Genomic DNA, 14,820 nt, shown 5'->3' on the forward strand with positions numbered 1-14,820 from the left:
ATTATCTTTTGTCTGCATTTGTTTGTCTGTGTGTTAGTGAGCAGGATTACACAAAACTACTGGCTGGGTTACAATGAAACTTGGTGGAATGATGCTGTAAAGGTCAGGGAAGAACCCAATAAATGTTGAAGCGGCTTCAGATCACGGGTTGGAACCATTTTTTTAATTTACTTAAGCATTGTGAGATCGGTTGTCTTTCAAAGTTTTTATTGATTTTTCCGAGAATTATTCATGGTACTTGATTAAAAAAATGTAGGCCTGTTTGGGGGACGGATATTTATGAGTGTGCGCCATTAGGTACAAAACTAAATTAAAATCTAGATCAAATGAATTCAAATGTGGTTTCATAAGGGGAACAGTGAGCCTTGGCCGAGGTATGCTCTGTGCTGAGTTTTACAACTACTTAAGATGTTGTTACATATTGGTCCTGGCACAAACATGTTGATACTAAATGTATAATTAAAACGTGAATGGAATTTGTAGGAGACAAGATTGTGTATTTTTAAACTACTATTGTTATTTAGCAGGCTTATGCAAACTACTGGGTGGATTACGATGAAACCTGGATGGATATGGGTCAGCAAAGAAGCCATTACATTTTGCGGGATTAATTCAACCTATGACGTTAGCATGAGCATGGGGCAAATAGCGCTGCAAATAACGCTGCACCCGATTTAGCAACGAAGGGTGCTCTCGGAACACATACCTTTTATATCTATGAAGAAATAACTGTACAATAACTGTGAGATAAATGTATATTGTTTCCAATCTGAAATTTAGTGAATTAGAAGATTACAAAAAATAATAGTATGCCATTGGTTATGTTCTGCTCTTTATTTTGTTTTGGTCAAGTATAATTTTCAGCTCTTTCTTGAATCGACTGTTACCCTTTGACTGTGAATCATATCATCACTGTGATGTTTTACCGGATACGCTAAGATGTTTGTATGTTCATGTGTCTCTGTGTGTGTATGTGCTTCTGGCTGGTTACTGCTGTTTTCAGTTGTTGGCTCTGTTTACCACTTGAAACCTCACAAATCTCATTCCCTGCACTCACCATACAAACAAAGCCCAGTTCAGAAGGAGAAGATGAAAAGTGGAAAACAAGTGCTTTTTCGGGGAAAGTGTCTGCGTCACTGTGTCATAATAAGTCTCAGCAGTCTTCTCCCTCCATCCGTCTGCGCTGCTTTTCTCTGCACCAAGGACAAAATGCTTACACCACAATGGAGGTGCGAAGAGAGAAGAAGGGCCTCTGGGGAGAAAAACTTTAGGGAGAGTTTGGAGAAAGATGAGAGGAGGAGGAGAAGGGAAGAAGGTGAGTGTAGGTGTAGTGGTAATGAGATGAAGCTGTAATGATCCCTACGGGGAAAATAGGCCACTGCTGCAACAGTACTTAGAGGATACCGCGAGACAAAAAGAAAGGAAGAAAGATGTTACCATACGTCTGCATCATCATTGACATGCAACCACAATTTTAGCTCGACATTTTAAAGTGTAACGTCAATCCTAAGTGATGGCTGACAAAAAAAAAGAAAAAAAAAGCCCCTTCCCAACTCAGACACATACAACATACCAATTTACTTGCTAAAGCTAATTTATCTTGGTGGTCTAGCGATGAGTGACAACTCCTTCCTGGCGGCCAATACCATGGTCGTCCCGAGACATTTCAACTGCTGGCACAGCCACGGGTAAACCGTATCTGAGGAGCGGTGTGTGTCTGTGTGTGAGACAGCAGAGGTAGACAATGTGGTGGTTCAGGGTTTAAGTTTCCGAATAGATTTAAAAATGAGCACGACTTTCGAGATTCCCACTGACAATCGCTGGTGGCGTATATATACACTGTATATTAGCCAAGATGACAAAAGTCCCCTAATCCTATATCAAGGGCACAGACAAACTATATAATTAAAATTGACTTTTTTATAAAGCACTTATAAGTCAAGTTCACAACCATTCACACACACATTCAGACAGTCCATTTATACACAGCGCTTTTGCTATCACACATACACTATTCGTATACCGTTGCTACAACCATAAGGCAAGTTTGGGGATCACTATCTTGCCCAAGGACATGCAGTTTTGAGGTGATGGGGATCGAGCCCTGTCCCAACCTTCTGGTTAGTGGAATCCCCTCTCTAGCTCCTGAGCCATGGCTGCCACCAAACTATTGTATTTTGTCATTTTAACTTGAAGAGGATGTGGCATGTTGCATGTGATGGTGCAAAGATGTGCTGAAATGGAGGCTTTTAATTGGCTGTAGGTGTGAGTGTGAATGTGTTTAGCTGCTTATACGTGACACTGGTCTATCTTGCTGGACCATGAACAGCAGACTGATAAAGTTGATTCAAAAATGTGACAGATGTATTATTTACATGAGTTGTTTGTGGATCATTAATAACAGTCAGAATTGTCAGAATCATTACAAACACGACAATTTGCTTGTGTGCATCCATCCACCACTTTGTACAATGATCAACTTTTTTTTTAACATTATTTTCGGCATCCAGGAGACATAGACTCTTGACACGGCTGCATGTCTGTGTCTGGAATGGTGCTCAGATGACTGCATACCTCTACTGAGCCCCAACAGTCCCTGTATGAGACCACAGAGCCGGATCTATATTTGCATCAGAAATTCTAAGTACTCATGTCAATCCCCTAAATACGCCTGTTTTTGTTCATCACAAACTTAAAGATAGTGACAAAAGAATTCTGGATCAGACCCCGAATCAGGATACACACCAATTTTAATGGGTTCTTTCCAGACCCATCAGGTTTGGGGGTAATCTGTCCAGTATTCTGTTTGACATCTTGTTAACTAACAGACAGACAAAACTAACCCTCTTGGCAGAGGTAAGAAAATACAGATAGTTGATGGTGTTTTGTTGTACTGAGATAAGTGATGAGTAGAGTTGAGTAGTTTGTGAATAATTGTATCAGAGATCTCTCTCTCTTTCACCGACACGCACAGACACACACACACACACACATACACGTACACACACACACACTTAATGTGACTCAGCAGCGGTGATCCTAACTTTACGTGTAAGAAATGTTGAACTGGGGTTAAATGAAGCATAAAGAGTTTTTTTTTATTAATTTACCTTGTTTACAGTAAAAGTATTTGCTATGAAGTGTAAGTAGCTGGCATAGTGACATATGCTAATACTATGTTACGTATTGGGTTTGATCCCAGCTCCTAGTGTTGCTCTCATGTGTTGTGGTTTATTTACAACCCGTCCAGAAACACACATAACTGTTCACCAGCCTGTGAAATGAAAGGGATTACTGGCTGAGTAAACTTTGCAAAAATCCGTTCAGAGTCTGTTTTCACTCACGCACTGTTTACATCTTTATAAAGACAAACCAGGCTTTTAACTGTGTGTAGCTGCAATGGCAATCAAATTTCTTTTTACAAAGATATGCTGCTGGCGTTGGCTGATCTTCACCAGGTTGGTGAATAAAAAAACAGCTAAATTACATTTAATAATTACATACACATTCACATTGATTTTTAAGTTCCATAATGATACACATGTATTCAAAGTTGCAGAGTGTTTTATTTTTAAATAAAACTATTTATAGTACCTAGCAAACATATTAATCACAAAACATTTGCCATATGTTTTCATTTTGGATCCGACTTACATTTATCTTTGCTTTCTGGCAGACTTCCTCTTCTGTCTTACTTGATGGTTCGATCTGAAAGTGCTCGGAGAGACTTGCTTTAAGCCCCCGCCGTGCTTGTGCACTTGAGTGTCCTTGTGTTGCGGCAACAACACATCCACTAACTCTGGGCCAAATTAACAATTTGAGAATCAAAGGAGTAGTTGAACGTCTTTAATTCTACTCTACACCACCTTTCATTTCACATGCTCTAATGATTTCTCCTCCATTAAACCTGACACTGGTCACCATCAGAGTCACTGTTTAAAAGGAGAACGAGGAGTTGTGGGGGGTGCGGTACTGCTGGTGATGAAAATAATTATTTCTTGTCATTTTGTCTTAGTCATTAGTCTGTTTCTACCTTAAATGATCAAAGGCTGAGAACATTTTAGAACTGTATAGCAAATGCAAAACAAAACCAGAAAGGATGGAAGATAGCTGTGTGTGTGTGTGTGTGTGTGTGTGTGTGTGTGTGTGTGTGTGTGTGTGTGTGTGTGTGAGAGAGAGAGTGAGAGGCTGTGGTGTTTCTGCGGAGCTCCTCTCATCTGCGTGAAGGCTTTTATCGTCTCCTCTGGTCGCAGCGCTGATGAGGAGCTCTACAGGCGGCGAGCAGAGAGACGAGAAGAAGAAGCTTGTTAGAGACGGGAGGTGTTGATGAGATAATTACACCACTGTCAGAGTCCCTGTCTCGCCCAAGAACTGTGCCATTAGTGTGTCTGTGTGTTTGTATGCGAGTGTACAGATATGCATGCGAGGGTGTGCATTCGTGTCCATGTAACTTGCCTTTTCAGAAAACGCTACAATGCACATTGTGATTGCCATGACATGCGTGTATGTAGGCATATATACTATGTATGCGTGTGTTCCTGGGTGTGTGTTTAGACCCTTGGTGTAGAATAATTGCTGCACTTTGTTCGTTTCAAATGTATGGCCGTGTCTCTTCGTGTGGAAATGAGGTTTAGAGCATCTGCTAGGCTCTGCCATTTCCATATACTTCTCTCCGTCTGTGGGTGTGTTTTACTTTTTAAAAGCGATGTTGTTGTCGGCTGTATGGAGTCACTGCAGCTGCTGCAGACAAACTCCACTTCCTCCAAGACAGCCCATAATTCTTCAATGTTGACTTCAGACACATACGCTCACCCACTCCCTCCGTCAGCCAGCCCAGACCACCGCTGGAGAAAGAGAGTGTGTATGTGCGCGCGTCACTGCTTTCAAAAGAATTGGCTGATTTGATACGTTGATGCCAGGCCGCAGGCGTTCACACACCTGCTCACCTACTGGCCAGATTGAGTCGCAGGGCGAGGGGGGGGTGTTAGAAGTAATGGTAGTTGACCACCGCCCTGGGAAATATGTAGCGGGTCTCTGAGCGAGCGAAAACAAGCCCTCAAGTTGGCGGACAGCTTTTTCATTTGGCACTCTCCACGATGAGGAGGAGTGTGGGGCAGAGAGGGTGAGAGAGAAATTGGTGGAGGTGCTGGGGACACGGGGAGGGCTGGTGTTGGTGGTTTGTGCTCCTGTTATGAACAGAATGCTGTGAATCGGGAACAAACTCAATTTCAAGCCCAGTGTCCTGGAGGAGAAGCACATGGTCCCTCCACCTCCACTGCCAAATGAAGACCCTTAACCTCTTCACTGCTGCACGCTATTTTCGTTGCATCCCTGTTGCCGCCCTCTGTCACTCCAGAGCCTTGTGTTTTCAAGGTGTCCTGAAGGTCAGTAAGAACAGAGAAGAACCTGGCCTTGTTCCAGTCCATCTATCTTGTGAGGTCATTGCGAAACACTTTTTAAGCCCTCTGTCATGACGAAACCTGAAAATGAGGCTTGAGGTCAGGTGCTAACACAAAGGCCTTGTCACGCAGGTGAACAGAGAGAGGGAGAATTGCTCCTCCTTTTGTGTTCGTGCATGTAAGAAGAGAAGAAGTGGAAAGTGGGAAAAGGTGGTGGCTAAAGAGCTAATTACTCCCTGTCCTATATTTTATTCACAGGTCCTGTGACAATAAAGCAAATCCCCAGGCATTCCACTATCGCTTGTACACAAGTCATAATTTAGACTACTAGAGCAAATTAGATAATTTCCGCCACCTTCAGAGACAGGGGTTTCTCATTTGAGTGGAGATTAAATTAATACCGCTGGGAATGGCTGGTGCATTGTCACATGTTTTAGGTTGGCAAGAACACACCTTCTCACATGTCTTCAGATCCAGGGAGGAGATTTATTTGTCCTTTTTTCCATCCTTTAATAATAACAGTATAGCAGAGCAAAATTCCCTGGGTGTGTTGAAGAATTATTAAATCCACTTGCGCCAGTACACAGCTTTCATTATGTAACTTTGGTGGGCTGATGAAGAGCACTCAGAAGAGTGTAATTGGCGGCATCCATTTGTGACCTTGGCTATAGCGTGAGGGGCCACTGCATCATCAATACGAGACGGCGGGATGTCAGCGCCCTGAGGGAGGGAGAGGCAGAGAGAAGGCTGGTAGATAGGGGGAGGGATGAGAGGATGGTGGCACTGCCATCTGTCTGTGTGTTCTGACCCACTGGCCTCCTCAGCGGCCCAATGCCCAAATTAGGGGAAGTGACACACCAGCTAATTGCAACACATGAGCGTTTGTGCGTGTGTGTTTGTGTGCGATGCAACAGTCTTTGCACCGAGAAATTAGAAGATCACACGGCTCCACTTGGCAAGATTTTTATGGAAAAACACCCCTGTCTTATTAGCCTAAATCATGAAGTGGAGCGGCAGCAGAAAGGAGTACTCCATCCCCATTACAACGTTATACTAGGGCTGCTCCCTGAAAGTGGATGATTCAGATCATCAGTTGGGGCATCACTTCTGGGGACATTACAGTCCCCAGAAGTGGCTGCAGAGGGAGTACTTCCATGCTGCTCTCTGGGGTAAAATCCTTCCACTACGTCAAGTCGTCTTCTCTGTTTGTGAAAATGTCTGCGACAGGAACATGTTGCTGCAGACCTGGAGCCAGTTTGAGTCTGAGGAGGGTGGAGGCCCATTCGGACTGCAATATACTAGCATGATCTGCTGAGAAGGAGGGAATGTAGAGTTCAAAGCAACCACATAGTAGGTATAGTAAGCATGCAGTTGCTAAGAGGGATACTTTGGCTTGTTTAATATATTATGTGAACCTTCCTTTACCTGCTGAACACCATTCAAATACCTAGTTAATTTATAAAGCATTGCTTGATAGTCTATAAATATAAAAATCTTCAGGTATTCACATTGAATGGCCGAGTCTGATGTGACTCACAACAGCCGTAAAAAACACACACATCCTATTTGCATCAATGGGTTGTGTGTGTAGATACTTCTTGACCTATAGGAAGTAAAACATTAAGACCTAAGAGAAAAAGACAGAACAAACCAAAACAGCAGCAACCAAGCACTGTTTATTGTTGAACTAACCCAGATTAATCTTCTGTATGTTTCTGTGTATATTGGTAAATACGTGCATGCTGTGTGCAGGTCATTCCACGTTACAAGAGCTTTTGCAGTTGGAGTTCATTATTTTCAGAATGTCTGACATCTGCCTCCGAAGAGATAAACTGTCTGGAATAGTTACAATGAAGTGATGTTCAAAATTAGTGAGTCAGCCAGCACAGGCATTTTTAATTACTGTGGCTAATTAGAGCTACATGCAGGAAGACGTTGGGCAGAGCTGAGCTTGTTAAAGTCGGCATTTTGAGCAGTTAAATCTATATCAATTTGAATATATTTCTATATATTAACATTGTATCAACATAGCAATGTTTTTGAGGCGATTGGTCCAGAACATTGCAGAACTGGCTTAATATTTAATGATTCCCTGCCTTTTTATATATATCTTTATCAGGTTAAAATTTCAATATGCAGCTACAGTAAGTAGTTCATGCAAAAATCTAATGGCATTCCTACAAGGCCTAGGTGTGCTTTGTAGTTTGGGCTATTAAGCAATGCTACACTAATATAATTAACATGGCATCCATTAAACATTTGCTTAGTTTATAACCGACAAGTCAATCCTAAGCAAAACTGAAATAAATATGGTTATTACATGCAGCTCTAATTAGAGCATGCCTAAGTAAGATGTACAGGTAAGCAACTACTTCCTAATCCATCAGGGCAAACAATTTTTGGTAATGATTTATAATAATCATTTATCGTTTGGTCTAGTTTTTCTACTCTCTGGTTGCAAAGAGGTATTATTTCAGCATTTAAGAAAAACAAAGGTGTTTGCTGCCTATAGGGCATAATAACACTTAACTGAAAGGTCCGGCAGGAGTGAAAACAATTGTGCAAGAGTCATCTGGTTTTGCTGAAACAGTTTTCATCTTCCAGATCCCAGAATTCACTTGTCAAACCGTGTGGGTGGTTTTTTGTTTATGTTTGTTGTTTTTTTTGTTTTTTTTAGCCCGGATAGTTATCAACTATTAAAATGAGAAACTGTCATAATTTCCTTTATGCCTGTTGACCAAGAAACATCTACCCAACAGTTCAGAACATGTAATGTCAACATTTCTTGAACTTCCAGTTTGCAACTTTAGCTAAGTTGCCACAGAGTGAGGTCAAATCATGTCTGGGTGTTGATATGACATCTCATCAGTATTTGTAAAATGTATATGGGCATGAAGTTGGCCAGCTGAGAGGGAGGTGCCAGGCCGTGCCGTTCACTTCCTGCTTCAAGGCAAAAACACTGCAAACTGTTGCCTCAACATGCACAAGAGACAGGGAGAGAGCAAGTGTCAGATAGAAAGATGAAGGATGAGGAGCGAAGACGTGTGAAGTGTTTTGTTAAACTCATTCTAATGTGATGAACATCACTTGGATGCTTGACAAGCAGCCCTGGGGCAGAGATCATATTAAGTGTTGAAGGGAAGAGACATATTGTACACACACACACACACACATACCTGTTTGAGTCCAGGATAGGGCCACTGCCAGTGTGCAGAATTACAGGTTCTCTAAGTTTTTTGACCTTTTTTTCCTGATCTGTCTGTACTTTCTTGTAATATCCTGTCACTCATTCCGACAGGATGTGAACTGAATGTTAGATGCCCTCATAGTTTATGGAAGGATGCGAGTTGGTGCATACAGATGCAAAATAGCTCAAGGCGCTGTAGACACATCTAGTTGAATGAAAGTTGTTCCAACCTACAATGTGCTCTTATCACAGATTATTACGGATCTAAATACAAAGAAGTGATAACAAATGGGGGAATAGAGGAAAATAATAAAATAACTTTAGTTTAAAGCTAAGTAGGGTTGTCTATATATAGGTTGCTAGCTAACATCTTTGCTGTCCATATTGGAGGTTTGGGTCAAATAATAACAGGACTGATTTTATCTCACTCATTAACACAAAGTCTGTGTTTACCCAAAAAACGTTGGTTTAAATTGAATTCACTATCATAAAGCTAATATTAAGCTAAGCTAATGGAGCTCACTGACTGCCATTTTTAACCTATTTTGCATTCTATAAGGAAAATTACTTATCATTAAAAAGTGTTATTTGCTTATACATTTGTGTTGTTTGAAACTCTACAATATGTTCCCTGACATGTAACACAAACATATCTATTGACCCCATAGAAAGAAGGATATAGGGACAAAGGAAAAGGTTGTTATAAGGGAGGGGACAAACCACATAAGAAAAAGGAAATCTTGAATTTAGGAAAATCTGTCACACCAAAGATGGTGGTTGATTGACACATGATGACTTCAAATTAAAGGCACTGGTGGTCTTGACTTCGATCCGTCATATTCACATCAACAGTTAATAGGATGTTTCACAGTGACTTGCTGCTGAGAATGTAATAACTTCACGCATCGACCTGGTATTGCAGTACCTCCACGGACGGTGCTCCATCACAGTAAATGGCGGTAATGCACCTTGACATTTGTATCCACTCGCCAATAAACCAAAGAAAGAAGAAGAAGAGTTTGACACTGCACATTTAACTGTAAATGTTTTGTTTCTTGTTCTATTCTGAGCCTGAGCCTGGACCACTTAGCTCTCAGCTCCGAGGGTCAAGGTGACCTCACACGCTGTGACACCTAGCTCTGCGTTGCTGTGTCCCGCCTCAACAGTCACACGTGTGTGTGTGTGTGTGTGTGTGTGTGTGTGTGTGTGTGTGTGTGTGTGTGTGTGTGTGTGTGTGTGTGTGTGTGTGTGTGTGTGTGTGTGTGTGTGTGTGTGTGTGTGTGTGCACATAGAGCAGGGGTTTTCAACCGGGGGTCCGCGGTCCCCTGGTGGTCCGCAACAACATTGCAGGGGGTCCGCAAAATTCGCTTTGATATTTCAACGCATTTCCAGATTACTCTTGAATAAGGTGCTGGTGATCATGAGGTTAAACTAAAGTAGGCCTCAATTGTTTGTGTGATATTGTATGATTATCATTTGTGACAGTCTGCATTACTTTGTCATCTTCCCTCTTAAATTGTAGCCCCAGTTTATGTTGATTGTCATTTATCATCATTACTTTAACGTGCAACAAGTCATGCACGTTTAATATCGATGTACATATGGTTTAGAGATGCAGTACAACTACAAACTGCATTTTAATTTTGTTTTCAATTCTTTAGCACTGAAAATCAACTGTTTTTGTTGTTTTTTACACAGATTTTTCTAGATTTGTTTGAGGTTTTTAAGTAGATATATCTAGATTTGTTAGAGGTTTTTAAATAAAACCAACTTGGAAAACCAAATGTTAAAACTTCCTTCTATCCACAGGCACGCACACACACGCGCGTAGGCACATCATTGGGCCGAGGATTACTTTCTAGTCAGAATGGTGGTCCCTGGGACAAAACCAGTTGAAAACCCCTGACATAGAGGATGGTGATGAGCAACTGGACGGATGGGGATGAATGTAAAAACAATCATCACTTACCTATGTTGTTGTTTTCTTCTTTCTCTACAGCGAATCTACTGGACACCACGACCATCACAGGAGACTGGGGCTGGCTAGCGTATCCCTCACACGGGGTAAGGTTTCACAGTACGGCACAAACAGACAAGCAGACAGACTGACCCATGACAGGTGCTGATCTCTGTGATGGCAACAACAGAATCTCTTCCTGTTTAGCAAGTTGGTTTGAAAGTAAAAGCAGAACGTTTGTTTTGTTGCTGTAATGCTTTATATTGGGATGACTTACAGAGCTTTTATTTTGAAAAGTTGTGAACTCAGGTCTGAAGATTAAGTCGGTTGCTAAGACATATGAAATAGCCGACATGCAATGTAGGTAAAAGTAACAGCAGTTAAGTCAATAATCAACGTATATATAAACTGCACCCTTGAACGGTAATAAAGCAATTTCACAAAGTTTTATAAATTCACTCTTCACCATAGAAAGCTCTGCACACAAACAATAAAAATTGACCGTATATTGTAGAACTGCTTTAGGAGTATGACAAAAAATAATTCTAAAGTAACTCCAGCACTAGCACAGGACAAGAGAAAAAGCTATTTTGCACTAGTTGAACAAATTTAGATGTCAAATCACCACTGAATCAACGTCTAGTCAGCATCAGAGTGTTTGCCGGGGGATCCTCATTGTACCTCTGTGAAATCCCAACAGCACGAATTTCCACCACAAAGCCAAACCTGCCGCAAAGCTTTTCCTATTTTTATCTCATCTGAAGGAATGTGAGGCAGTGATTTTCCAGTTGAGGGGGAGCCTGTGCTTATTAAACGAGACCTGGCTCAAACACCGTCGACACAGGCTAATTACATGTTTGTCAGTTGCAGCCAAACAGCGACATGCAATGCTCGCCTAATTCCAACACGATCTCCGACCACCACATATTGGCAGCAAGGTGCGTATCACAGGAGGGGGGACTTACAGCCCTCCCAGGGGGTGGGAGATGAGATGGGGGAGGGGGAGGGGAGGTGGCGAAAGATGAAAGCGGAGAACGAGGTGACGGCGGGGGCACGGCGTCGCCACATTAGCATATTGTAATGCCACATGATGATGCCTCGGGTGATGAATTAGGACTCCAGCCGTGATCTTTATAGCAGCAAGATGCCACAGCTATCCCAGACTCCCCCAGCTGTCAGTGCAGTGGTAGAAACATTTAACTCACCTCCAGCCTGCACAACAGAAGGAGGCGTGATTGAACGGCGGCCAGGAGGAGCAGATGGATTGTCTTTCAAGTCCCGAGAAAAGGGGTGAAAGAATTGGATTAGAGTTTTGAGCGAAATGACTCCTTCTGGGCAAAATCAGCGTGGGAAGTGAATCTGCTCCATCAGGACTGTACCGTGTTCTAACATCTAGATGACATACACTATAATATATACAATATGGCAAAAATATTCACTACCACCTTGACGAGAGATAAAACAAATTATCTCTGAGCTCCAGCCGATGAAATGTTTGATTGGAGCTCAGTTTTGTTGCATTGTGGTTGTGAGTCTTTCGCTGAATGGCAAGGATCTGAAGAAGGTAAAACAAGCCCTGTATGATATTTGTACTCAGTGTAAACGTCTATAAGGAACAAATGTGAGCTACTTAGCTACTGAAGCTGTGTCTGAAATCACCTTTTTTCATTGCCTCCACCCCCCCACCCTCAGTGCAGCCTGATTTTAGTTGTTTTAATTACCTCAGCGGACTTTTCACACTCTGTTAAGATCTGTGGTGCATCAGCATTTCTTTGAACTCCATTTAAAATGACAAATCCCTCTATCACCTACTGTGAAAGCTGCTATTTCTGTGTGCAACAGGAAAACTCAAACCAGTACAATTACAAAAAGCTGTGATATCGTCACAATCGTATTATAGTTATTGTCTTTTTGCAAATAGGGGGTTGGCTGCGGCTCATGTGTTAGAGCGAGTTGTGGGGATTCGATCCCCGTCTCTGGCAGTCCCCCTGGACCCCAGAAACTGGTTTAGTTTGTGTGTGAATGTTTGCAGCATTCTTATCTAACTTTATTTTTATAGTTTTTTTATCCGGTGGCTGGAAAGTAAACAAGTATATTTTCTCTATTACCATAGATTTCCATATTGAGTACTTACATTTTGCTCATTTACTTCACTACATTTCAGAGAAAAATTACGTAGCCTACCATTTACTCCTATTCGACAGCTATAGTTATTTGGCGCTTTTTAGATTCTACATGGAAAACATATTGAGGAGTATATAGTGATATACGGTGCAGTGTTTGACTATTAAACTAACCAGTAATGTACTGTGTACATAATAGAAATACTCACTGCACCTTGACAAAGACACAAATTAAAAACATGGATAATATCTAATAATGTTATTTATTATGATGTTAATGCTTTTGATAATTCAAGTACATAAATTTTAAAAAATTCAGTTGCTTTTTATTCAAACAACAATTGCTACAGGTATTTTACTAATTGTACTTTTAAATTAGATATAATTTACTTATCTAGATATTTACATTTTAATTACAACAATTCTAATAAATTGGAACTTAAGTTAATATAAGGAAGACAAAAACATGTACAATTCTTTGGGTTTCCCTTTAATAATATAATATCACTTAACCTATTGTAAGAAGTTATTATGAAATAAATGGCAAAATATCCAGGAGATTTGAATGCTTTTTCTATGGCTTATGCATATTCCAACTTTCTGAGACTGGGGTTCTTAAAGTGGGAGGCGGCCTCAGTGAATGGAAGTAAAAAAAAGTTTTACCACAAAATTTTAAAAGGAGATGTGTTGACATGTTGAAGAGCTGGGATATGATGGCTCAAAGCTGAATTTTATGAGGGTCTATGGGATCAGAGAACTTAATCATATAGGCATCTAGAAATTCAACGAAACTAAGGAAGCAAACACAGTTAAGTTCACAGAGTCTATTTACGTACATCAAATGAATTACATCTTACACTACAGTGTCCCATGCTGCCTCTTAAAGAGAATTAACTCTAAAATAGTATTAATATTAAAATCTAAAATTCTTAAATGATGAACTTAGAAAGTGATGCAACGTGTTTGAATGTAAAGTTTTGATGTTTGAACTGTTATTGAATTCAGGGATGTTTGAGGGGGAAATGGTTTATTGAGATAAGAAGTTGAAAAGCCCCAAATAGTTTTACGTAAGGTTTTTGTACATTTGGGCTTGAAAGGAAATACGAAATAGTGAAAGTGTGTCTTTAAGTTGCCTGAGATCAGCAGCCTCCTCTGCCATGTCGAGATCAAAAAGTCAGTGTATATTGTAGTACTGTACGGCTTACTCACCAGTGCAGGGTACTGCTCACACACAGAATTAGGATTTCTTGCATTGTGGCCACTGACAGTCACAGAGTGTGTTTTGACATTCATTTGTGTGTGGTTGTCTATAGTGTGTTTGACAGAGGGAGCTTGGCTCACTTGTTGTGAGTATGTCACAACACTGCTCTCCTCCCAGGTTTGATTTACTCACAGAACTAAGTGCCACTGTAGACTGGAAATGTTCTGCACTTGATAATGAGGCATTCAAAATTATTCTTCAGCAAAGCTATCAGAGCAGCTGCAGCAGTACTTTACTGCTTCAGGTCTGCTGCTGCTGCTGCTGCTCTCACTTCCTTTAAGCCACACTGACTAGAAACCAGAGAAGTACCTTTGTCTGATGGACTGGACCCACTACAGAACTGCTGAACTAAAATGTGTCTGTTAAAAACTATACAGTAAGCACATGACATAGGTGTTTACAACTAACTTTTCATCGGGATATGATGGGGAAATAACTTGGAAAACCAACTCAGCCAAACCTAATAGAAGGTTCAGTAAACTGAGTGAAACAAATCCAATCGTCTTTTTAGTGCAAAGTCACTTGACAGGATTCAGTTTCTTTACTTTTTCCAGTTTTAGAAAAAACATCACTTAATCATTTAAATAGTTTTTTTTGGTCCTGATTGATACAATAGTAAATAATTGTATCATGGGATATGTTGGGCTGGGAAGGATCCACCCAGTGGTCACATTTTTTGGCTGCATTTGGAGGAGCCTCTGAATTGGGACAGTCTAGTCACACCGCTGTGATGTAATTGGTCTACTGAATGCAGCTTCTGACAGATGCGGCCCCAAAATTTTGATACAGCTACTGAGAGTGGTTTTCCTTAGACTTTTTTCTCATGACATTACTATTTAAAATAATTTCTAACAACTACCACTTTGTTCTCTAGTGTAAAAAAAAATATATTT

At 40.9% G+C, this 14,820-nt stretch overlaps 1 protein-coding gene across 1 annotated transcript in view; it reads left to right on the forward strand.

Annotated features, from left to right (window-relative positions):
- Positions 1 to 14,820, forward strand: part of epha8 (eph receptor A8) — a 101,564-nt gene that overhangs the window by 14,457 nt on the left and 72,287 nt on the right. Inside the window, exon 2 of the mRNA XM_061069411.1 lies at positions 10,586 to 10,650. Coding sequence (XP_060925394.1) covers positions 10,586 to 10,650 — 65 coding nt within the window. The remainder of the gene's footprint in view (positions 1 to 10,585; positions 10,651 to 14,820) is intronic.

This window comes from Limanda limanda, chromosome 4 (genome assembly GCF_963576545.1).
Source record: "Limanda limanda chromosome 4, fLimLim1.1, whole genome shotgun sequence".
Lineage (NCBI taxonomy): Eukaryota > Metazoa > Chordata > Actinopteri > Pleuronectiformes > Pleuronectidae > Limanda > Limanda limanda.